Source organism: Haliotis rufescens, unplaced genomic scaffold (assembly GCF_023055435.1).
Source record: "Haliotis rufescens isolate VD_foot unplaced genomic scaffold, xgHalRufe1.0.p SCAF_27, whole genome shotgun sequence".
Lineage (NCBI taxonomy): Eukaryota > Metazoa > Mollusca > Gastropoda > Lepetellida > Haliotidae > Haliotis > Haliotis rufescens.
The window spans coordinates 2,565,024-2,592,117 of record NW_025963968.1 but is presented as its reverse complement, the minus strand read 5'-3'; the positions used below and the strand labels follow the sequence as shown (position 1 = coordinate 2,592,117).

The 27,094-nt window shown below is 41.2% G+C and overlaps 1 protein-coding gene across 1 annotated transcript; it reads right to left on the bottom strand.

The window, feature by feature from the left end:
• Window positions 1–2,869: 2,869 nt before the first annotated feature.
• On the bottom strand, window positions 2,870–26,966 carry LOC124139396 (WD repeat-containing protein 6-like). Its single transcript, XM_046506431.2, has 25 exons — window positions 26,623–26,966; window positions 25,525–25,623; window positions 25,041–25,119; window positions 24,075–24,141; window positions 23,118–23,236; window positions 21,151–21,298; window positions 19,971–20,198; window positions 19,778–19,840; window positions 17,903–17,950; window positions 17,175–17,279; window positions 16,531–16,604; window positions 15,688–15,839; window positions 15,463–15,569; window positions 14,318–14,482; window positions 12,046–12,210; window positions 11,423–11,497; window positions 10,574–10,753; window positions 10,083–10,146; window positions 9,235–9,300; window positions 8,157–8,694; window positions 6,142–6,677; window positions 5,548–5,691; window positions 4,738–4,835; window positions 4,104–4,165; window positions 2,870–3,006 (listed from the first exon to the last, which is right to left on the bottom strand). Exons 1-25 carry the CDS (start codon window positions 26,717–26,719, stop codon window positions 2,937–2,939), a joined length of 3,549 nt encoding a protein of 1,182 aa, XP_046362387.2. The 5' UTR covers window positions 26,720–26,966; the 3' UTR covers window positions 2,870–2,936.
• Between the last annotated feature and the right edge of the window lie 128 nt (window positions 26,967–27,094).

Below are 27,094 nucleotides of genomic sequence, written 5' to 3'. Positions count from 1 at the left end.
TACCTGCATGACGCTTACAGCTGACGCCTCAGATACCTGAATGACGCTTATAGCTGGCGCCTCAGATACCTGCAAGACGCTTACAGCTGACGCCTCAGATACCTGCATGACGCTTACAGCTGACGCCTCAGATACCTGCATGACGCTTACAGCTGACGCCTCAGATACCTGCATGACGCTTACAGCTGACGCCTCAGATACCTGCATGACGCTTACAGCTGGCGCCTCAGATACCTGCATGACGCTTACAGCTGACGCCTCAGATACCTGCATGACACTTACAGCTGACGCCTCAGATACATGCATGACGCTTACAGCTGACGCCTCAGATACCTACATGAAACTTACAGCTGACGCCTCAGATACCTGCATGACGCTTACAGCTGACGCCTCAGATACCTGCATGATGCTAACAGAGACAGATTCAATCAATCGAGAAATCATTTTCGTCAAATGGCCAATCTCCCTCCAAGAAATCCTAACCAATTACTCCCTCCAGCGCTATCACGTACAATCTAGCTTATTTGTATTGACGTCTGAATTTAGAACTGACTGTTGTCAGTTAGCCCTATTAGAGGGATATCGATCAGTAATTATCAGTTCGCACGACCTTCCACGTTGTATGAACGACACAGACTACGTCCTGTCACTGCTGCTCTTCATGTGATCAGCTGAGTTTACGTGGATGCTGTTGAGAAGATGCGATGATGTTTTGTTTGTTTGTTTGTTTGTTGTTAACGCCGCACTCAGTAACATTCCAGCTATATGACGGCGGTCTGAAAATAATCGAGTCTGGACCAGACAATCCAGCATTTGACATCATGAGCATCGATCCAATTCGATGACATGCATCAACCAAGTCAGCGAGCCTAACCACCCGATCCCGTTAGTCTTACCACAAGCATAGTCGCCTTTTACAGCAAGCATGGGTTGCCGAAGACCTATTCTACCCCGGATCTCCGCGGGTCAGTCAGAAACTAGAAATCATTTCGGTCGGACTGGCGATAAGAAATATGAAAATTAAACCGGACCCTTCGAGTAAGAATCACCATCGGGACGTCACACCACGTCAGCAAGACCACGATAGCTATGCCCACTTCGCTTGGGGAGTCATCAATCTCAAAGCTTGGGGCTCTGGGTACAATGTTGTCGTATATCACCCACAGAGAGGTTATGAACAATGGTGAGGAACGCGGTTTGATTATTCAGACGCTACCTCATCGACAAACTGAACGTCGTAATTAGTAACCCACGAACACGACACGAACGGCGGCATCAGTAACGTACGTACATGAACATCTGCTGTACAACGTGATCACGCGTCTTTAGTACACCTGACAGTCAACCAGCTGACTATGTTATCATTATTTTATGTGCAATTAATGACAAGAAAAGGACAATCCTGTCCTGTTTACCTGGTTCACACCAGTGAGTATGGGTTTACGCCGCTTTAAGCAATATTCCAGCAATATTCCAGTAATATCACGGCGGGGGACACCAGAAAAGGCTCCATTGTACCCATGCGGTGAATTGAACCCGGGTCTTCGGCGTGACGAGCGAACGCTTTAACCACTAGGCTACCCCACCGCCCCGGTTCACACCATAACACATCCATTTTCAAAAGCAACATTTGAGGTTGATGATGGGATATGAACACAACTCACTCACTCACCCATCTATAAACTCACCTTTGGTCGAAATAGAGACAGTTATAAATAAATAACAGACTGTAATTTACTCGAATTAATGAGTCACGGGAATTTGGTTTCTACGGAAATAATATATTTGCCTGGATTATTGACAACGTCTAGTTCACCAAAATCGCTGACCATTTAACCTCACTTGTCAAAGGGGTTCACACACACACACACACTAGGAAAAATGGAGGATTAAATCACAGAACATCTCATATTGACTTAGAGGCGACTAACGGGATCGGGTGGTCTGGCCCCCTGACTTGGTTGATGCATGTCATCGTATCCCAATTGCGTTGATCGATGCTCATTATATCAATCACTGGATTGTCTGATTCAGACTCGATTATTTAGAGGCCGCTGTCATACAGCTCAGTGCGGCGTTAAACAACAAAACAAACAAATCATGTTGACTTACTGTCGCCTTTTCGTAGAATTCCATGCTAACTTAAATTAGTGTGTAAAAGCTTCTTTTGGAATATTATATGTGTTTCTTAAAATATAAAGGTATACTCGGCGTGTGACTGACTAAATCTACGTCCTCATTCACTGTGTTTACTTTCGCGTGATGTTAGAAAGTGATTCCGTAACAAACTAGGCGCACACAGAACACAGACATTTACTGTCCAGACATACATATATTACGAGCGCTTCAATTAGTCAACAGCTACGTGCTCGTTTGATTGATATGTATTCTCATACTTTTTCCAAATCACAAACGTACCAGTTACAAATATTTTATCAGAAAAAAAACATTTTATATATCTTGTCTTTAAAGAAGGGTCTGGAGTATTTAAAGGTTCACGTCCAGATCAGCAAAATAAAGTTTATATCATTGTTGGAGTATGTGAGGACCAGTGATGACAGAGTTGTGTCCCTTGGCTGCAAGGCGCTGGTGATAGGGGTTCGAATCCAGAACATGCCCCAATAATGATCCTTGTTCTTTTAACAAAAGTGGTAAACATCTACCACCTATAATCTTGAACCTTCCTTCCACATACCCTCCACATGCCAAGCAACAACAGAACACAAACAACAAACAAAATTATGTTTTGTTTTTAACAATTTGAATCACTGTTAAATTCATATCATGAATATTTGGCAATGATGTGATAGATTGCATGGTGTCTCATCAAATCTACAAATCAAAAAGGAAAAACATGAAACAGCTGTCCCAAATTTGGTACTGATTTGTTTATTTCTTGTCAGATAAATAATACATTCATTTCTCTTATTTTCTTTTCACATCTCTTCCGTGTCTATATGTAAAACAGTGAGCCCCTCGCCACACAGAAACAGATATACCACAGACCTGAAATATAAATGTAAACAAAGCAATTATGAATGATTAAAATAGTATATTTTGTTTGTTTGTTGTTTAACACGGTACTCATCAATATTCCAGCTATATGACGGCAGTCTGTAAATAATTGACTCTGGACCAGACAATCCAGTGATTGACATCATGAGCATCGATCCATGCAATTTGGATCGATTACATGCATCAACCAAATCAGCGTGGCTGACCACCTGATCCCGTTAGTGCCTCTTACGACAAACATAGATGAGTTGTCCCTTACACTGATTGAAAGAATGTTGCGAGTGAGTGAGTGAGTGAGTGAGTGAGTGAGTGAGTGAGTGAGTGAGTGAGTGAGTGAGTGAGTGAGTGAGTGAGTGAGTGAGTGAGTGAGTGAGTGAGTGAGTGAGTGAGTGAGAGTCTGCTTCATCCCTGCAGTTATATTGGAGCCGTTTCGTGAAAAACTGTGCACTTTATGATAAAAGCATGAATCTTGGCACAGTTGTAAGGTAATGACATTCCAAATATACTACTCAAAAGAAGTTAAGGATCACCCGATTCTTTCATATTGGTAATGTTAATCTGTCATGGCATGAGAGATTAACTTTTGTAATATGAAAGAATCAGGTGATCCTTAACTTCTTTTGAGTAGTATATTTTCAGATATGGGGCCACCTCAAAAAATCCCAAATGGCTGCCAAATCCATTATGGTTCACATGGAGGAATGACATTCTAGTATATTGTATTAGTAAGAGTCTGGACCAGACAAACCTGCCACATGTCATGTACCTACAGCACCACCTGATCCCCCCCTGAGTCACCCCTTACAAACAGCAGGGTACACTGGCGACACATTCTTCCCCTGAATACAACAAGGAGGGGTTCACTCAGCCATGAAACTGTCTTTTCGGACATCTGTCTATTGCAACATTTTCCCCGGTCAGATTACACAGACTCTACTGTAATATTTTCTGGTGGCAGTGCAATGATTTAAAATAATTTCCACATTATCTAGAGCAACACATTAAGTTTACAATTCCAATGAGCAAATAAATAAGATACCATTACTGTGTATGTACAAATTAATGTCAATACATAAGAACACCCTTACCTTTCTTGCCAGACATCAATGTTTGAAATATCCGAGAAGTGGACATATCGACAAGCGACCATCTGTTGGACAGAAATACAGTGGAACATAATCAGGCCGAACCAGGATTCAAATCCACATAGATTACTGACATAGTGACTGGTCACACGCACAAGACTTTCTGCTGCAGACAAACCCTATTCATCCAGACTATATGTTTCCATGTCTGGTTAACTAGTCAACAGATAACCCTGCAGTAAATGTGTGTTCAAAAATACTTTCTGCTATTGAAAGGTTTCTTATACAAACCCTCCCTGATTGTTTTTTAAATACATAACTTGTTTCTAAAAATCTTTTTCAAGAAAATAAGTTTTTTTTTAAGATGTTGTCTTGTATTCTTAAATATCAATCTCCTTTATAATCTTTTTGTAATCATGGAAAACGACCAAAAGTACCTCCTTGACACAAGAAATCAACTCTTTCACCATCATCGTCATAGTGGATAAATTCAAATTCTGACCCTTTCTGTATTACTAATTACTGATTATTTTTAACATTTTGTATATTAGTTTTACTGATTATTATAAAATGTTGGAGATGAGTTTTGGCAACACATTGCTAAGGACTAATGAACGTTGACCTTCAAAACACTGACCTTGAAGTGTTGGGTTCCAGCATCCGACAGCTCCCACACACACACTCTCTGGTCGATGGACGCACTCACGACAAGCTGGTCGGACAGTACCCACACACCTTCAAATATATACACATAGACTAAAGCTTAGTCACTGAAAACACATAATATTGATAGCAACAAGCAAATACATTCAAACGGAAAAGGGGGCCACGGGTGGCCATGTCGTCTAAGGCAGAAGAGTCTTAGGTCATAAGTCAGGAGAGTCTTAGGTCATAAGTCAGGAGAGTCTTAGGTCATAAGTCAGGAGAGTCTTAGGTCATAAGTCGTAAGACTCTTAGGTCATACGTCGGGAGATTCTTGCATCATAAGTCAGGAGAGTCTTAGGTCATAAGTCGGGAGAGTCTTAGGTCATAAGTCGTAAGACTCTTAGGTCATAAGTCGGGAGAGTCTTAGGTCATAAGTCGGGAGAGTCTTAGGTCATGACATAAGAGTCTTAGGTCATCAGTCGGGAGAGTCTTAGGTCATGACGTAAGAGTCTTAGGTCATAAGTCGGGAGAGTCTTAGGTCATGACATAAGAGTCTTAGGTCATCAGTCGGGAGAGTCTTAGGTCATGACGTAAGAGTCTTAGGTCATAAGTCGGGAGAGTCTTAGGTCATGACGTAAGAGTCTTAGGTCATAAGTCGTAAGGATAGAGGAGTGATTATCTGGTGAACAGGGGCTAGGTCTAAACTGAAAATCTTTCTGAAATATCAATTTTATTCCATGTTTGTGAAACGTAGCATAAATCAAGCTCAAAGATTCCAGTTTGCTGTAGGAGGTAAACAGACCTGTGATCTGGGCTGCATGGGCGTGGGCGTTCTTCCAACACCCCTCCACGTGTACGCCCATCTCATCTCCTGCAGCAGTGACGTGTACGCAGGTGACCGTCAGACAGTTGTCATCCCCACCGCTGGCAATCAGGTATCTTTCATCTGTTGCCATGGAAACGGAAGAGAAGATTTGAAATATTTTGTCAAAGTCGTCTTTTCATGTTAGATTCAGTAATTGCTCTTCACCTTCTCAAGTAGCAAACACCAACAGGGTACATAAATGTATGATGTCAGTAATATTTTCTTCCATATTTAAAAACATATAATTTAAAAGATGATTTTATTGATGACTTTTTATTTTTTCATTTGTGTTGATTGGCATATTCCATTCATGGTCCTGGCAGTATTGGTATCACCACTGTGGTCTGATATCGGTTCTCTGTTTGTTTCTATTTACAAATATAACTCATTGTATACTCCATAGTTATCAAGGACTGGGACTCCAGAAATAGGCTTCACACTTGTAGCCATGTGAGGAATCAAACCCAGGCCTTCGCAATGACAAGCAAAACGCTTTATCCCCTTTTCAAAAGCAGCACACGCTAACCCTACCTCCAAGACAGAAGACATGTAGAGCATTGATCCCCGACTGATGGCACTTCACTGTAGCAACTGGCATCATGGCCACCTGCACCGATTCCTCTAACGTCTTCAGAGTCTCCCTCCTGGAGTACACTCGCTGTCCTGAGTCTGGCTTCAAAAAAGACCCACTCTTGTGACCCACACAAGTCTTGTCGCGATCCTCAGCTGAGCTTGGATGGAATGACGTCCTTTCAGAATCACATGATTCATTTGATGGCTGGTATTCTAAGTGTTCTCCATATTGCTCCTCATCTACTTCCTGCTTAGGTATATGTGTCTGGTGTGAATCTGTGTCACAGGGGGATCTAGTTTCTGCGTATGTTTGACATATATGGCTGATGTCCCAGAATGCAATCTGTCCCTCAGTTGCAGCTGACAGCAACATGACCCTTGACCTTGGATGTGATTGGTGGATGATATGACTGACCTTTAACACACAGTTGTCATGGTAACTAGATTGTTGTAGGAGTGTCAAGGATTTCTGCTTCTCGTCATAGCCAAAGATCCTGAATTAAAAAGTATGTGGATTATTATATAACAACACATTTTCAGGTATCTTTGCATGTGACTAAATATACTACTCAAAAGAAGTTAAGGATCACCCAATTCTTTCATAAGCCAAGACAGAATAACTTTAGTAATATGAAGGAATTGGGTGGTCCTTAACTTTTTTTGAGTAGTATAGGCATTCATATGTTAGATTCACCTTGGTCATAATTTTTCATCTCTTCATGTCGCCAAAGTCGTAATCAACTGTGACCATCGTCATCTTGGGTTTTTCAAACTCAGTAATCTGACAACTGCCATGCAGTGATTTAACTGAAATACTTGTCAAAGTTGCATTCAAAATCTAATATTTTCATTGTTCAAGTCACATAGTATTTTCATCAAACATCACAAAATTGCAAAACGGCATCCCTAGTAAGTATTCAAGTTTTCAAGTCCATAAGGACACTCTTTCTTAGAGTATTTATTTTAGAAATAAACAATCTTTCAGCCATCTTCGTTGCCCAGCTAAGTCTATGCATGGGCATCAAGTTGCGAGCAAAAGTTTAAATCTCCAGAAATGAGGTCATGACTCATGATAGAACAATTTTTTATCATGAAATAAACCATGCTTCATGCTTCATTGTTTTTTTGTGATTTATTGCATAGCTATCTTATATGGGCATTTTGAAGCTGAATCTAACTATGTCCAGGAATGTTGTGGATAACAAGTTCTTTATTACACATGCACAACATTTCAGAGCCACTTTTTTCTCCTTCCTTGTTATCATGGTTATTCACTCTGCCAAATCCCAATTTTATGTCTTTACATCAAGCAGCATATAAGTACCATAATTGCGGAAAGACAATGTCTCGGTTTCAAACAGGGCACTAAGTTAACATCTCGACCCAATCTCAATAAAATCAGATCTAAGTTCTCGCTGCCGCTAAACAAAGATCTGAGGACATCCCTTTACGGGTCACGTCAGAACGACCTTGCGCGAACTTTGACCGACCAATGGAATCAGAAGGCAGCTTTCTCGCGCTTTACGCCACTAATTTCAAATTGGCGACTACGCTTCGAAACATATTTTGACAAACTGTTTAAAAATGTGAAAACTGAACAAAAGAACATTCTGGAATCGCTAATAGATGGTCTAGATTGTATGGATTCAGTCGTTAAACCTGTAACTATCGTTCGGAATACCCCGTGTTAAAGTTTTTTCGAGGATGCATGATTAGAAATCACATTCCGACTGTCACTTTCATGATCTGGTAAGTGACACTCTGATTGGTCGGATGAAAGGTTGTTCTGACGTGACCCCTACTAGGATGTCTTCTGATCTTTGTTTAGCAATAGTGAGAACTAAGATTTGATTTTAATGAGATTGCATCTCGACCTAGACCATTTAAGGTGACACCAACATAACCGTAAGTTTGTCCAGAGCGGTATTAAGCCCAACTGACTCACTCACTCACTCACACCTGTCACAACCTACCTGACGAGGGCATCTGAGCATGCTGCCCCCACAACGTGCAGGGTGTCTGGATAGTCATCAGACACTTCCCGCAGACACAGAGCAGTCAGACACATCACTCGGGTCTCGGGGTCTGACTGACCCCCGCTGGCCGATCTGCACCCACGATGCCTCTCTCCACACAGGAACACAGAGGACAGGTGTTCATAGGAACATGGAGTGTCACTGATCTGACGGACACCAGGTGTCAAACCATTTGACTGGGAAATGTGACTTTTGTCTCCCGACGGGAAATTACTTTCCCGCGTCGCATCTTTCACATTGGTAATCAGCTCTTGGTCGCTTTCTTCGGGAATGATACCTTTTGTCTCGTTAGTTGGGTTGACCTTCACCTTCCATACCTGAATCTGGGCCCGACCTCCACCGGAGAAGATTATTTTCTCATGGTCTTGTAACTGACCTTGACCTTTGGTAGAACAACTAACAGCAAGTGTCTTCACAGTGGACAGATGACCCTGAAGCGTGTGATGGACTGTGAGGTTGGAAATGCCCCTGTGTGCTGAGGATGTGCTAAGGATACTTACACACCCTTTCAACATGTGACAATGCAAATGACCATCACCTTGATTAACTCAAAAACAACTAAACTGTTCACTGATCCAATCACATTAAACCAGTGTTTGAGTGTACGACCAAGTGTCTGTTCATACCAATGACATGGAATCAACTTTACTTGGCTTTTACAAGAAACATACTATTGAATCAGTTCCTCTCTGGAGGCACATACGTTGACCAATCTTAGGAGCTGCAATTCCCTTAGTACATCCCTTAGGCGTGCCAGAAACCTATTATCCTGGGTTTGAATCCCAGGTTCGCCCCGATTGTCTCTAGGTTTGTCAGCACCATACCGTTCTTGTGGGTTTCACCATAGTGGTAAACATCTGAGACTTGCATAACATCATGCTTTCCTCCCCCATAAAACTGACACTGTGATACCACTTTTAAAAGCAGTTTAAGACCCAAGTCACTCACTCACTCACTCACACACTCACTCACTCCTCTCTACCAGCCTGTGTGTGAACAATCAATACAAGGATACAAGAGATAGACACCAGTTGTACAGTTGTATCCTCACTGCAAGTTGCCAGGACGTGCACAGCGTTACCTGAAATACGTGACTTTGTTATTTAAAATACTCATGTACTATTTCCTTGACAACTACTGATAGACATCACATGGCTTCTTTAGTAAGAGAGAATTATTAAGAAGGTAGGTTCATACCCTACATCATCAAACAGAATATAGGGAGAGCACACCGATTTACTCACGAAACTGTTGTGAAATTTGTGTATTTGTTTGTTTGGGGGCGGTCGGGTAGCCTAGTGGTGGAAGCGTTCGGTCGTCACGCCGAAGACCCGGGTTCGAGTCCCGACATGGGTACAACATGTGAAGCCCATTTTTGGTGTCCCCTGCCGTGATATTGCTGGAATATTGCTAAAAAGTGGCGTAAAATCAAATTCACTCACTCGTTTGTTTGTTTGTTTGGTGTTAAATGCTCCATTCAGCAACATTCCAGCTTCATGACGGTGGTCTGTAAATAATTGAGTCTCGACCAGACAATCCAGATATCGAGATTGTAAGCAATAAACCACTCTGTCCATGCATCAACCAAGTCCCCGAGTCTGACCACCCGATCCATTTGCTCGCCTCTTACGACAAGCATAGTTGCTGGGGGCAATCCCCACAGCGTTTTGTGAAAGTAAACCAGTTTGTGTTTTGAAAGACAAGGCATTGTATCCCTCCTTGTCATGCTTGACAGAAGTCAAGGTCATGTCTTAGGGCAATATAACAGTTAGCCTTACATCAACAGGCATTAACCAAACAAAGGCATTTTATATGTTATTCAACCCAACTGGCTGTAGCAACATCAATGTATGTGAAACTCACCATGTCTGCCCCGGGATGTTGTGATATGGCGGACATCACACAACTCTCTGCCATGAAGACTGCCCTGGATAAAAAAGTCCTCGTCATGGATTGTGGTTAAAGTATACCGAGTGAGTGATTGAGTGAGTAGAGTACAGTATATGTTTTCCATATATATCAAAGCAGGGACACCAAAAATGGTCTGCACGCATTGTACCAATGTGATGAATTGAACCTAGGTCTTCAGAGTGATAAGCCAATGTTTAAACCACTAAGCTACCCAATGACCAATAAAGAATTGTAAGTACCTAAATAAATAAGATGGTGAAACAGTATATCTGACCTTGAAACACTTCAAGTGACCTTCAAAATGTTTGGGCTTTTTACACCACTTTCAGAAATTTCTAAATCCTAGATGATGATATGTATTATGTGTATGGATTATGTCTTGAGGAAACAATGTCATGACAATACACAATATGGCCACAGCTCGCTGCTGAGAAGTCGCTGACCTTGAGAATGACCTGTCTTGACCTGCACGCTGTGTCACACACCAGGATGTGTTTTGTCTTGAGGTAGACAAACCTGGCAGTCCCCCCGCGCAGCCGACAGTCCCACGCGCGATGTCCGCCTCCACACTCCACGTCCATCAGACGCAGGTTCTGTGTCACGCTCCAGAGCGTGAAGCAAGACTGGAAGACAATAAAATATGTGGAATTTTGGAGCATTTTCCATCTGATACCTCTGAAATCCCCTGGAGCAGACATGATGTGGGTTTTACTCTTTATTACACAAGTGAGTGAGTGAATGCTGTCTCATGTTATAATACACCACAGTCAGCAATATTCTACATCACGACAGCCTGTAAATAGTGACGTCTGCTCAAGACAAACCAGTGGCTGATAGCATGAACAACGGTTGGTATGGCTAAACACATATTGTGCCCATACTATCCACATTTCCATCAATTCTTGTGACAAACAAAGGGTGAATAAACTCATTTCAATGCTACTTCTTGCCCTTCATTGGTTGAAGGAATCCGAGACTACCCAACACTTTACACATAAATAATATAAATAAATACTATGGCATACATAATACTGGTACTTGTTTAGTTTGTTTGTAGCAATATTCCAACTATATGACGGCGGTCTGTAAATAATCAAGTCTGAACCAGACTATCCAATGATTGACATCATCAGCATCGGTCTTCTCTTTGGGATTGGATGACATGCATCAACCAAGTCAGCAAGCATAACCACCCGATCCTGTTAGTTGCCTACATGGGTTGCAGAAGACCAATTCTAACCCACATCTTCATGGGTACTTGTTTGGCGTGCCCTGATAATTGTCGGACTTACAGAGTGGAAGCCGTAGACCAGAGTGTCGTCTGCCGTCACATGGAGCCGGTCTATCCAATCCATCCCTTTCATCACCTGAAACACAAGACTCTGTGTAGATGGACAGCCTAGCTTCTCCTAGATCTGACATCCCAAACTTCATAACAGTCCAAATTAATACATTAATCTTTTATAAATAAACGGGTAGTGTTTCCATGGCATGTGATTGGTTAAACAAGCACATGTTTCTTGCAGTTATGCTCCAATAAACAAAATAAAGATGACATACCAAAAAGTGGTCTACTGTTTCCTGATTGGCTGATAAAAGTGGGGGTGGGGGTTGCATTATTGTGCTGAACAATGTCACTGAATTTGTATTGTTGTCTACATCTTTTGTGTGTAAATGATTACAAATAAGTTTATGAAGTTAACACTGCTGACTTAGTTATTAAAAAGAATTGACTCAACAAGTTTTGTATTTATGAAGCTATTTACTTAAAGGATGGAATGTCAGGTCATTAATCAAGTCAGGCATTTGCATTGGGTCAGTTAAAGATAGATATCAGCAAAAAAAGTTTTGTTCTTCCTTCTGTGAAATACGACATTTATCCACCACTGTGTGTAGGTATAACGTATGTACTGACCCGGTGGGAGCTCCTCAGTGTCAGCTCCCTGTCTGTCACGTCCCACTGTCTGTACTGTCCATCACGCCCCGATGTGTATACCGTGTTGCCATGGTAACATACATCTGTAACTCCAGCCTTCCCATGAATCTTCGCAAAACTTGATGCTGGGAGTGTGGCTGTTGCCTATGAATAAAGCTTTGAAGTTGACGAAACATGACAGAGTTTCCATGAAGATTCAATTTGCTTCAAAATGATGTGTTGCCAGCACTAACAAACTATTAACATGTTCTGCAGTTCTTCCAGCAGAATAAAAATAATATAGAAACATGTAATTTGTACAATAATATTACAACACCTTTTAGAAAATGGAAAAATCACAATATTCAGAACCTATCGGTAAGAGAAAATAACCAGCGAGCTACACTGAGTTTTGCATTATCTGTCCTGATTGAATCATGCTAATCCAGAGCCTTCGGCAAGGCACTTACAGGAATCATTCATGAGGGACAGAAATCCGGAAGTCCAAGTTTCGAATAGGATGTTCTATACATAACTCATTGACACTGAAGAAAGGTCAGCCCTACATATAAACACCACTGAAGACAGCTTGTTGTTTTGATGAGACAATGTACTCAATTTTTATGATGTCCTAAACAATGAAACATGGTGACATCATAGGGCTTCAACTGACCAATCAGCAGTGAGAATCACTAAAACTCACATGTGCAAATATCAGTTCAAAGCAAAATTTCTCAAAAAGTGTTATTGAAAAAAGGGAATGAATGAATGAAATCTGAAGCCAAAGTGAACACTGATAATCTCTGCTGCTTCTCCATGTCAGGACTGACCACATAACGCTAAAAAAATAATAGCCTCAGTTCTCAGGCAACGCCCACAACATCATAAAGTTCGCCGTATGTTTCATTGTTATTATTTCAATTTTAAAAAAAAAATAATAATTCTTAAATATCCCAAGTACAATTGTACCAAATACTGTATTCCAGTGTTCTACTCATCAAGGAATACATTTATGTAGGGATATCCTTTCCCAGGTTGATTGTACACAACTGTTTATTTGGTTACACAACTGTTTTGAAACCCACTAACCCCAAATGAAAATAAAAAAACACTACTATATTTTCAAAAGCCATTGCCCGAGAGTAAGCTGACAGGGTGAAGGGACATGGTAGGTTGGTTTGTTTGTTGTTTAACGCCGCACTCACATTATTCCAGCTATATGACGGCGATCTGTAAATAATCGAGTCTGGACCAGACAATCCAGTGATTAATATCATGAGCATCGACCCACGCAATTGGGATCAATGACATGCATCAACCAAGTCCACAAGCCTGACCACCTGATCCCGTTAGTCGCCTTTTACGACAAGCAGTCGCCTTTTACTGCAAGCATGGGTTGCTGAAGACCTATTCTACCTGGATCTTCACGGGCCGAGGGGAAATGGAGTTAAATGTTATGTTCAAGATTATTTCACTTACAGAGATACATGTGCATGTGTGTGAGTGCATGTGTGTGAGTGCATGGCTGCTTGTACTCTTCCGGACTTATCATACCAATAACAATCTTAAAGTGCTGGTCCACTGAGATACCATGCCACTCCGCCCGCAGACACATTATATTGATTTCCGAGCAAACCTGTTTTATCCTCTTTATGCCAACAAAAGGCGGGATCTAAAAAAGTAAAATCTTGTAATGTCTTTTGGCACAATCAAACCACCAACATTGTGCTCTGCAGCAGTCTCCGGAGGCTGATTCACTGATCATAGAAGGTGTCAAGAAACTTGAAGGGAGACAACAAGACAGGCTGTAGATCTGAGGATAAGTGTGATGAAGCCTATCGGTGCGCATTCGGTCATGTCGACACAGTGTTGCATTGGTGGCGTCTGTCTGGACTGGACTGCTGATGTGTTCACTGATGCCTAGTTTGACATGAGTGGGTAGAACTCTAGGCCCGGCAGTGATAACTCACCAAATGCCCATTGTTGAACTTCTATATTTTTTAATTTCATTGTTATATACTTGTTCCAACTGCTGCTCAATAAACCATGATGTGGAATGTATAGATTTTTGTGTTTTATATTCAAGTTGGTATTTCCGCTTTCAAAAGTGTGCAGTGAGGCCATCATATTGTTGATAGTCATTTTGGAGACATAAACGTGATTTTTTCCATTTAATTCACACTTGCGTTAATTGCAAGATTTTCAGTATTCTACCAAGCCATGCTATCAGGTGTACATTAATGGAAGACGACTTCCAGCAACCCTCACGTACCTGGTCCCCAGGGTTGATGTGGTAGCAGTGCACTGTCCCACCCCGGTCTCCACACACCAGCACCCCCAGGGCTGCACACAGGACCCCCGCCGACGCCCATCGCTGTTTACACACTGGCAGGGTCAGGCAGGCAGTCTTGGCGAGGGAGGGGGCAGACAGAATATACTGAAAACAGAAATCGATGAAGTGGATGAAAGCCTGGACGAAACAGGGCAAATATATAACATACTACAGCAAATTAATTTGGATAAAAAAGTTCCTTACTAAATCGTGTAGATTAACATTTTGGAAAACTGCGAGCCAATATTGAGTAGTTCTCGAAACCTGGCAGCACACATGTCCAGGTCTCCTGCGTCATGTAACATCATGGTGAGATGACAGGTACCAGGCTTTGCTATTTGCCCTCTGCATTAAGGATTTGGCTATTGTTGAGTTGAGATAACTCAATGTATTAGAAGTATTGCAAAACTGTATACTCTGTATTAAGTGCCCTGCTTCAAACACCATCCACTGGCAAATTTTTAGATCAATCTGTGAGTAATCTTGCCTCATACTTAGAATGAACATTTACATGGCACTGCATATTTTCAGTGAGTATATTACATTGTACCCAACAGCGCAGAAGAGGTTCATAAACTGCTAAGTAACTATTAGGGAAATGTTTATAGTTACATTGATGTTTGAACTAACTTTGTTCCCGCCGCTCGATGTCTGAAAACAAACTTGACACGTTGTGTATGGCTTGAAAATGCACCCATTTTGTTGATTTTCTGAAAAGCACCCAGGGCTTTTATTATGGCGAATACTATACATAACCAGCTTTCACAGTGGAGACCACAAAAATAGAGCCTCACATATAGTATAGTATGAGTGAGTGAGTATGATTTTACGCCGCTTTTAGCAATATTCCAGCAATATCACAGCGGGGGACACCAGAAATGGGCTTCACACATTGTGCCCATGTCGGGAATCAAACCCGGGTATTCGGCGTGACGAGCGAACGCTTTAACCACCAGGCTACCCGACCGCCCCACATATATTATAAATGAGGGGAGTCAATCAAGTGACGAACTAACACCTACAATAAACACGAGGCTACTCGCCTCCCCTAATTAAGAGGTGGACCATCTAGATAGAAGATTTACCATCATCCCCTGTGGCCCCGTTGTCAGCATGTGACCAGTGTCCACCCAGGTAAGGCCGAACACTTTCCCTTCAAATATTTGACCGCCACTGCAAAGTGCACATGTACCTGGGAATCAGATCACAATGTCATTATTGATTTTGAAAATAGACTCTTTGAATAGAAACTAAACCTGCAAGTTTTGTTCTAAATAGGCTAAAATAATCCGAATATATGTTTAACATACCAACATCAAAGACCTTGACAGTGCCTGTTATGTTACCAATAGCAACAAGTGTGTTGCTAGGGTAGACGGCCATGACAGTGTAGGAGGAGAAGAGTGCATCTTGATACAGACACGTCCAGGTACGAGATGAGACACTGTATCGCAGGAGACATCTACAAGGGGAGATAACTGCTGTCAAATGAATATCATAGATATCCAATAATTATGCAACAAAGTTGCCAAATGTTATGACTTTATATTAACTAGATGGCCATTCATGCATGTCATTGGTTAGTTCTGGTGCCACATCAGTGATATTAATTTTGTGTATGACCTCCTTTTAGTGACATATTTGTTTGAACACATTACATGTCATGTAACATTGTTATACAAAAACAATAACACTTTACAAATATGAACAAGAGTTTGCCACTAACGTGGCTTTATCCCCCACCCCTGTTGCAGAATTTATGACATAATTAAATCTAAACAAACCCTAACCTTTTTTAACCGAGGTGGAACTTGTCATGAAAATTGTAAAAAAAGAAGAGTTTGGAACATAAGTCCATCTTGTTGCCATGGAAGCGTAAAAAATAAAAAATTCTAAATAGCAAAAGGCACCAGTTCAGCATGTATCTGACAGACCTGCAAAGTTTGATGAAAAAATATTGAATGGTTTCTGAGTTATGCTCTGGAAACGAAAAAAGACGGACGGACGGACCGACGGACCGACAGACCGACCGACGGACGGACGGACGGATGGACAGATGGACGGACAGACGGACGGAGCCTGTTTCTATATCTCCCGCCAACTTTGTTTGGCGGGGGATAATTACAAGCATTTCAAGCATGTATAGTCCATACCCTCCATTGGTCATGATTAGAACAATGTCCATTCCACACATGGCGATACTCCTGGCAAAGTCATCCTTCTCACCCTGGGGAAACACAAGGCAACATTAGTCTGCCACCCTGGTCAGGGTGTTCAGGATACAACATTTATCTACAGCATTGCAATAATCACTATCAAAAGATTGAAACAAAAATATTTAAAGAAAATAGAACATTTTCCTGAGATTAAATACTATTCTAAAACTCATGCGACCATGAGTCTGTGACAATAATATATTTCAGTGGATTGACTGGCTCCTGTCTACCTAAACAATGAGACAGGCAGAGGCCGGTGTCTTGTTGGCTGTGATTGGACAACAGTAACCATATCTTTCATTGGTCCTTGGTGTCAAATGAAGAGGGCAGAAAATGAAGCTTGTTTGTGAGAGTCAAATTGTTCTCACAGAAGCTTGTAATAACGTATATTGCCCCAGACATACGAGACGTAGACATGTTTTGTGACATTTGGGATCCATTGGCTAATACCCAACTAAAACAACACCTCAACAACCAGACTGACTATAAATTTCTGGGAATCAACAGACCCAAGGAAGATTTTGATCCCTGATAAAGATTTTAGACAGTATTCCTTCTAGCTAAATCGTATCCTTGTTTACCTGTAAGTGAGAGGGTAGAGACAGACTCAACTGTGGCGCCTCCTGGTGGTGGTCGGCGTCATCCAGCAGCCACATCCTGATGCTGGCGTCGCCCCCTCCCGTCACCTGTCACATTTGGTCATACATAGGGTGTGGCATGTTAATATGTGGATACGAAACTTTCCCTCGAATACAAAACTGCCCTCTATGCTTTGGAAATGACTTTACGGCAGCCATCTTGGTTTGCTTTAGGCAACACTTTAGTATTGTTTTGGTAGATGCATACAAGTGTATATGAAGACCTTGTGTCTGTCTAGTTTAACATGGCAATGAAGAGTGAGGGTGTCAGGATTCACCAGTGTATCAATTCATTGTGAATTTACACATGACAATACGATTCACAATGCACCTACCCACTGATATATTTTTAGTTTGTATCTAGTTTCAAAAGTTCTACAAATGTTTTTACAAAGGCCACACTCTGGGTAGTTTATTAAACTCCATAAAGCCCAAATCATAGTGAAGTCTTAACTGCACCAGGTACACACTAACCGGTTGATAGAAACAAACACCAGCTCGTCTGACCACACAGAACATGGAGAATTTCACAATGACATGGCAGAAAATTGGCAGTTTTTCTGGCTACATTTTGATCATTGTCTGAGCTGTTTCTATCACAATACAACCACATAATTAACATCTACAGTACAGGACAATGGGAAATATGTTCAATAAATATAAAAACATACCACAAACTTTCCACTTTTGTCACAGGCAAGACTCCAAATACTTTTCCCCTGAAATTGTATAAATAAATATAATGCATATTTAGTAGTTATAGTTATGTATGGCTAAAAAAAATAATAGTCTTGGTTCTCAGGCGCCGCCTGCATCATCATAAAGTCTGCCGCACATTTCATCTTTATTTCCATTTTTAAAAAATTTAAAAAATCCTAATACTTAAAAACAATAGATTCAATATTGTACACAGTTACTTCCCTTTACATGCGCACTGCTTTATTTGGTTACATACTATACTAGCCACATAAAGAAACTGTGCACGGAGAAAATATAGATATAAGGGCACACCGTCCATATATGAAATATAGGTTTGAACACAGCAATTATTGGAGACATTCAAACGCTCATGCACGTGCCATGCGATATGACGTCATTGATGGGGGCCTATGGACGTGCAATGTGTTACTGCACGTGCATCCTGTGCAGCTGTACACAGCATGTGCAACTCAAAATTCGCTGTCACTTTGGAAAGCATGATCTGTGGTCATTCAAAAATTCAAAACTTCTCAGGCGCAGACACAAGCATATCACAAGCAAATCATGCCAAGATTGACAGCTGCACAGCGTCATGAAGCCATTGGAATGATCCGAGCGGGAATGAGGCAACAACAGGTGGCAACACATTTCCAATGCCATCGTAACACGATATCGGCATTGGTGAGGCGTTATCAGAACACAAATGACGTTGCCGACCACCCACGTTCAGGACGTCCCCGAGTAACGACGCCAAGACAGGACAGATGGATTCGAGTGACACATCTCCGACACGGGTTCCAAACGGCAGTAACGATGTCCCAGACAATTCCTGGACTGCGCCGTATCCATCTCAACACTGTCAGGAATCGTCTAGGTCAGTACGGGATTCGACCAAGACGCCCTGCCATACGTCCCATCCTGACACACCGTCATCGCGTCAACCGTCTAAGATGGTGTCGAAATCATGTTCGCCAACCTCGAATATGGTGGAGAAATGTTGTCTTTACATTTCCCACAGTGACTGGCACCAACACGTCTACCGGCATTTGGGAGAACGTTATGCACGCAACTGTATTGTGGAGACGAATCGTTTTGGAGGTGGCTATGTGATGATTTGGGGTGGGATAACAGCACGGCACCAAACCCCTTTGGTGGTTGTTCAGGGCAATCTCACCGCCATGGCCTGCAATTTCTCCAGATCTCTCCCCAATAGAGCATGTGTGGGATGAAATGGAGTGTGTCTGCGTCGTCTTCGACATCCTCCAGATAACGTCCGTGACTTGGCATAGGATTTGAGGAGGATATGGCAGGCCATTCCCCAGGCCTTCCATGCCCATTTGGTGGACTCCATGCGTCGCCGATGCACTGCTGTGATTCACGCACAGGGTGGTCATACCCGTTATTGACTTTGTGACTTTGTCGTTTGACCCCCTACTCCATTTTGATCTTCTGACGTCATCGTAACAGATGTTGTTCAGGTCCCGTTGACATTTTCTTATGGTCCGATCATTCAGCTGCTACAGCGTCTGCATCATTTTGTTCTTGCTGTGTTGTATTTCAATCCAGAATATATTTTCTCCGTGCACAGTTTCTTTATGTGGCTAGTATAGTTTGAACAAACACACACACACAAAAAAAAAAAACACTATATTTTCAAAGGTCATTGCTAGAGAACCTTTCCCTTATTTTTTTAAGCCTATACAGGACTGTTTTCTTGATACAGAAAAGTTGTATAGCGGACATCAATTGTAGTTAGCATGGTTTGGGTAATACAACCATAGGAACTGTGACAAACCCTCCAAATATGGGCGTCACAATTCTCTTGCCATTGGTGTGTATGATTTTACCTTGTGACCTTTGAACTTGTGCAGTATGTTCCCAGCGTAGTCCCACACGATACAGGTAGCATCCTGAAACAGCAGATCGTAATTAACAATTCAACTTAATCAAGACATCATTTGTATCTGTTTTGGCTTGTTCTAATAGGTGTTTAAAATATTATACCATACAGTGTCATCTGACAACAGCCCAATATCTTACCTCCCCCACACTGACAAAGATGTCTGCCAACAGCTCTATGTCCCAAACGCGGGCCGAGTGTCCGTACAGGGTCAGCAAGGATCTACTCTCCATCTCACACCAATCTGATATGGAAGGGTCAAGGCTGTTTGAGGGGAAGGTCAGTTTCCACAGTCGTATCGTGCGGTCGTCCGAGACAGATGCCAGGATGCTGGTCTTGGGGTTGTAGTCAATTGAAAATATCACCCCCTGAATTGAGAAGATGAGATCACAACACTGGCTGAACAGAAGGAAACGGTTGTTCATGGTTTGTCTTGGGACTGCTCACCCAAACACACCCGTTGCTATACAACTTGCATGCTTTTCATGCTCTGTATCAGACAGACTACCTTGAACAGCTTCATATAATAGTTGCCATATTATCGTTGTGGGACAAAGACGTTCATAGGACTTCGGTCATCAGAATGTTTTTGAAAATATTAGAAGAACGTCAATTATCAGGAAGTTAATACCATGTTACGATAGAAAGTGGTAAATTATTCACACTTTGTGGTGAAAATATAGTAAAAGTGTCATTGTGGGGATTAATTCATTGGTATAAATAGGGTTTGTGTTTCTTATTAAATTTCAGGCATTATTTGTTTTGACATGTTGTTTATTTATTAATGGGGAATAAGAACTGCCTCATTCCCACTGACGTTACATAAATCTAATAATAATATGGAGTTTTGCACATACATTTATAATGTCTTCATGCTAATGCTTCAATTCTAAATGCAACAATGTGTACAATAAAGTGTTTTCTATCATGTAGATGAGAGTGCTATAATAGTAATAACAGTCCACAGATTAATCGACCTTCCTTGAAAGTGTCAAAATCAGGAATGACACCCTACACACGTGTGTGGCGCTAATGCGTGAGGCACATGCAAGCTATCTGATGTGTTTTGGTGTTAAGTTTTACAAACATAAACGTTCTTGCATAGGATGTTTGTCGTCAACACTTATCTTTGTTCTAATACTGTAAATAATATTAACATTTATATTTCATGATACCCTACAATTTCTCAAGAATATTTTTTCATTAACATTACCCAAATAGTCAAATCACAAAAAAAACCACTTCTTAACCCAAAAGCTCTATCCCCGCCTAAGATATGATCTTTGTGGTGATGGGCAATGTGGAAACAAAATTACTTACTTGATGCCCCTTGAGCCTGTGGATTACCTCCCTTTGTTCCTGGTTGTTCCTGGCTCCGTGGGGAGACCAGACGATCACCTGGTTGAACACGGTACCAGCTGCCAGGACCAGGTTAGACCAGGAAGTGTTGATGAAGTGAGCACAGTAGCTCCGCAGTTAAAGAACATGCACTTGGGCTTTGTATTTAAAGGGGAACTAAAGAACATGCACCTGGGCTTTGTATTTGAAGAGGAACGAAAGAACATGCACTTGGGCTTTGTATACTCAACAACAAAAGTTCCTGTGACACCAATATTTTAGTGTATTCTTCAAAAAAGTAAAGATTGGTTTTCAATATTGTGATACATGTATGGAATCAAGTCACAAAAACGCAACTGCTACAGAAAAGCATGCATTCCATGCAAATGTTGACCTTTATGCAAGCCCCATGCATTTCACTACCCAAGAATGTGTATAAAAACATGTGCGTTAACGGGATTCCATATGCATTGTTTAGCATCGTGCTGACAACAACCACTCAGACAACAACAAAATTACGCAATTATTCAACATTACGAAATGCCACGCCTGTCCGAAAATGAGCGTCTGCGAGCCATTGGTATGCTTGAAGCAGGATCGAGTCAACATGATGTTGCAAGACAATTTAACGTCCACAGAAACACCATTTGGTAGCGCTACGATTGAGCCCGATTGAGCCCAGAAATTCCAGCTTCATTCAAGGGTGGAAACAGGACTTAACAAGTATTTGTCACAAAGTGACGAAATGTCCCCCGCCTGTATATACACCATAGTACCACATATGAAGACAATCCAGCGATTAGTTCTTGAGATATTGCGGCAACACCGTTTTCCAACTCCAAAAACAGATTTGCCTGCTGTGACCTTGAAAATGGGATCAAGGTCACCAAAACCGACCGGTGTATGCGGTGTCTGTATATACACCATAGTTCCAAATATGAAGACAATCCAGCGATTAGTTCTTGAGATATCGCGGCAACACCGTTTTCCAACTCCAAAAGCAGATTTGCCTGCTGTGACCTTGAAAATCGGGTCAAGGTCACCAAAACCGACTGGTGTCTGCGGTGTCTGTATATACACCATAGTTCCAAATATGAAGACAATCCAGTGTTTAGTTCTTATGATATCGCGGCAACACCGTTTTCCAACTCCAAAAGCAGATTTGTCTGCTGTGACCTTGAAAATAGGATCAAGGTCACCAAAACCGACTGGTGTCTGCGGAGTCTGTATATACACCATAGTTCCAAATATGAAGACAATCCAGTGTTGAGTTCTTGAGATATCGCGGCAACGACGTTTTCCAACTCCAAAAGCAGATTTGCCTGCTGTGACCTTGAAAATGGGGTCAAGGTCACCAAAACCGACTGGTGTCTGCGGTGTCTGTATATACACCATAGTTCCAAATATGAAGACAATCCAGCGATTAGTTCTTGAGATATCGCGGCAACACCGTTTTCAAACTCCAAAAGCAGATTTGCCTGCTGTGACCTTGAAAATGGGATCAAGGTCACCAAAACCGACTGGTGTCTGCGGAGTCTGTATATACACCATAGTTCCAAATATGAAGACAATCCAGTGTTTAGTTGTTGAGATATCGCGGCAACACCGTTTTCCAACTCCAAAAGCAGATTTGCCTGCTGTGACCTTGAAAATGGGGTCAAGGTCACCAAAACCGACTGGTGTCTGCGGAATTTGTATATACACCATAGTTCCAAATATGAAGACAATCCAGTGTTTAGTTCTTGAGACATCGCGGCAACAAACAGGTGGGACGTACGGACGGACGTACAGAGGTACGTACAGACGGTCGTGAATACTATATCCCCCGCTTCGCGCTTTCGCGCGGTGGGGGACAATAAGTCAGTTAATTCCCTGGCCTTAGGAAGATGTTGGCACTCTTAACGGAAGGAATTTCTAACCCCAGAAACATGTATTGGAGACAAGGATACAGAATGCACTTCTCCACACAGTCTACCCTGTGCAGCAGCGTCCTTGACGTGATGTCCCACAGCAGGATCACGTTGTGAGCCACAGCCACAGCCAGCTGTTCGCATTGCTGAGATTCAGGCTGAAACGTCACAACATTCAAGGGACAAGATTAGACTTGCATTTCATTCAGTGGCCTTTTATTTTGTCACAAATGGCCAGGGCAGACTGGTTCCTGGCTGTACATACATAGCTTTAGTTGATTACTTTGTAACTCTATTCTGATAAATTTATTCTTTGCCAACTGTCATATTGTGATTTCCTTTCTGTTCTACGCTTAGATATTTGCACAGGGTAATGTTATAAATGCCAATGTTTCTATTATGTTTCCCCAATTATCATGTATATTGGAACAATTAGGATCTCTGATCTTACACCTCTGATGTGCAGGGATGGGGTCTGGACTGTTTCTATTTCAAATGTTATCCTCACAAGCTTAAAAGAATGAATTTCTGTTTGCTGACACAAGTAATAACGTAAAAATAAGTCACATAATATTTTTGAGATCCCTGCCAATGTAAACTGCCTAAGTAATTGCACATATGCCACTGGTTTGATTTTGTTGTGTTATTTTTATATACAGGGTTGCACTAATAAAATAAAATAAAGTTTCAACAATGTGTCAGACATGAATCTTGAACATTCATAGTTTTTCTTCTAACTTGTCCAAAGGCCGCCAATTATTTCTTGTATATAAGAATATGATTGTTTACACCGAATCCCAATTGCGTGGATCAATGCTCATGATATCAATCACCTGATTGTCTGGTCCAGACTCGATTATTTACAGACCGCCGTCATATAGCTGGGATACTGCTGAGTGTGGCGTTAAACAACAAACAAACAAACAAATATGATTGTTTACAAAATGTCAGGTGAAGAATTTAGCCAGTTACAGTCGAACACAAATATAAACAAACCTCTTCCATAAACCGGACATCAAGAATCCAGTCCTCCAACACAACAGCTTCATCTTGACAGTCAACTCTGAAATATCGTCACAAAACATAAATACAGACATCATGTCAACAAGACGAAAACATCAAGGAATTAGACTAATAGGTATCCAATACTCAGAATTTAGCCTGAAAGTCAAGGAGTCCTTGTTACAACCCTAATGTTAAAATAAGAACGGACAAAAGACCAACATGCCCAATGACCCCTGGACACCCCTTAATTCTGAACTCTGTAAATATATACATATCAGTTGTTGACACAACAGGAGTAACATGAATGTATACTACTCAAAAGAAGTTAAAGAACACCCAATTCTTTCATATAACTATGGTTAATCTGTCAGTAACATGTATGTATACTACTCAAAAGAAGTTAAAGAATAACCAATTCTTTCACATTACTATAGTTAATCTGTCAGTGAATTTATACTACTCAAAAAGAATTTAAAGGACACCTGCTTCTTTCATATCACAATAGTTAATATGTCGTGCAATCAGGTGTTCTTTAACTTCTTTGGAGCAGTATACATTCCGATTCTACTTAGGTAACGATTACGAGGGTAACCTTACTTTCTATGGGATTGATTGAGTCATCTTGAGGTCAAAATATCCAAGATTTAACAGATTCAATGACTGATGATAATTATTTTGATGTTTGCATAGTGCTCTTTCCATGGCCGTTCTAAGAAAGAGCTCAGGTTTGGAGACTACAATCAGAAGATTATTTACTTTGACACACATCTCAACGTGACCACAAGGCAAACTGACTATTCTTAGATCTCAGAGGCTGGAACAACTGTGTGATGAAGCTCAGTTTACAACCGAGATTCTCCTGCTGCTAACTTGTACAAACTGCAGCCATGACTTATACAAGTTGTATGCTGATCTACGTCTAAACATTTGCTATGTTGAATGCATTGGGGCTCACACCTTATTTCAGGGTCGGCTGATGTAGAGAAAATTCTGAAACACTTCTCTCCATAGGCACAGAACACATTCTCTGTTAAATCTGAAACAGGAAATTTAGGACAAATTGATGTCATTCGGTTAAGATATGACAAATACAACTTTAAACCTTATATTGACAGTGTGGAGCTTTTTGTAAGTAGAGCATTCTCTGTTGTGACATCAAACGGACACTTAATTTCAGCGACCTGCCATATACATGATCTGTCTACAAGGAATTGTATGATTATACCTTCCCTATTTGACGTTATTTTTAGACATTGAGGAAATCCCCAAAAGTATTTCTGTATAGGTCTCTCCACTCAACATGCTCTATTGACAACGTAATCATGCGACATACTGACGGTCATTGGGAAATGAACATGTTAGCTTGGTAGTGTTCATCAAGGCAGGGTCACCCGCTACTGTCAATATTGATCCTATGAAGCATAAGCTAACATATGCTTACCTCTGATAATCCCATGGATGTTCCTGCATGGTAGCACATATTGCAAGGCTACCTGCTCCCTCTTTTCCGTTTCGTACACATGCACACTGCCTCCTATCCCTGTATCAGAGCAAGAAGAGATAAAAACGTTTGACTTTGACAGTGATAGTTACCTAGCTGGTGTATTCAACATGTTAAAAAGGTTCTAGATTTCCAAAATTTGATTAGACAAAAAACAAATCATTAAATTATGATAGGTGTCAAGTTACGGTAGTCTCACTACGGAGCAGCCATCTCACTATATGATTCATCTTAACTTAAATCACTTACCTTTACAATCTTAATAAGCTGGTTGATATGGTAAGACAAGGTTATTTTGTGCAGCATTATAATCTGATATTTGAAATACAAAACACATACAAGTAAACTACACTACTACTTGTAACGGTCCCAGATTAAGGGGTTAATCATTGTTACTATGCGTAGCAGGGCATAGATTCAGCACACATCTTTACCTTGTCAGCCAGCTGACAGGTTTAACTCTTTGGGCATGTGGACAATGCATCCAACCTAAGATCAGAAGGTTGATCTGTGGCTCGAATCTGATCACAGCATTCAGATATTTTATGGACGCTACTTGTGTATGATCTTTAGGAATCACGAAGATTGTGGCAATAATGCAGTTTACCGGGCGCAGCCCGAGCTCTACCATCCGCTCAATTACGGCGCTATAGTGCCACCACTGTCTCGTTAAACCGTTACCATGCCTCACGCTCTGGTGACTCTCGCTTCACGATCCAACACCCGTTTCGGTCTAAGGGAAACTTACACATCTTTACAATCAAACACCCGTTCTCGGTCTTAGGGAAACTTACACATCTTTACGATCAAACACCTGTTCTAGGTCTTAGGGCGAAGCGCGTTCGAGCCCCCACAGCGCTAAATGGATCTGAAAAAAGTACGCCCGGTAAAGTGCACTACTCCCAAGATTGTTGCCATAACTCAAATACAAAAGTAAAGTGAAATTTTCCCCAAATGTCCCAATACCTTTAATAAATTATGCACATCTAAATATGTTTTTGTACATTGCGCAACTTACTCCATCAAAACACTGCCTACCTGCTAACACGTGTCCCTTGAGGATGGACACTGCTGTCACGGGACCCGTATGGAACTCAGTCTTGATGGACATGTCAGAAATGTCCTTGGTCGCCATTTGTCAGTTGCATCTGGTTATTATTCAAGTCAAGTTTCAAGCAAGCTGGGCAAACACAACTAAAAATCATCAAAATCGTCTGTAAGTTGAATGTATCTTTGTGGCAATGCATTGACACAGTGTCCGGTTAGTTAAAGATTTTAATTTGACTAATCACATTTTGATAATTAAGTTAGGTTTACTGTTTTTGACCATGATCATATATTTGAGGCTCAAAACATCGACACATGTTTTGAAATTATCTACCCCTGTTTCTCACCGGAAGTTGTTTCTCGAGTTTAAAATCCGGGTAACTTTAACATTAATGTTAACATACGTAAACATTTTGAACGTTAACAATGAGAATATTTATCAAATTGGTATATTAAACATATA

What these genes read in the sequence shown, in the direction of transcription:
- LOC124139396 (XM_046506431.2), bottom strand. Translation starts at nt 26,719, where the DNA reads ATGGCGACCAAGGACATTTCTGACATGTCCATCAAGACTGAGTTCCAT. An exon ending in TGTGTGGAGAAGTGCATTCT is followed by an intron (nt 21,299 to 23,117) that starts GTATCCTTGTCT and finishes TTAACTGCGGAG; the next exon opens with CTACTGTGCTCACTTCATCA. An exon ending in ACATGTCTTCTGTCTTGGAG is followed by an intron (nt 5,692 to 6,141) that starts GTAGGGTTAGCG and finishes CCATGGCAACAG; the next exon opens with ATGAAAGATACCTGATTGCC.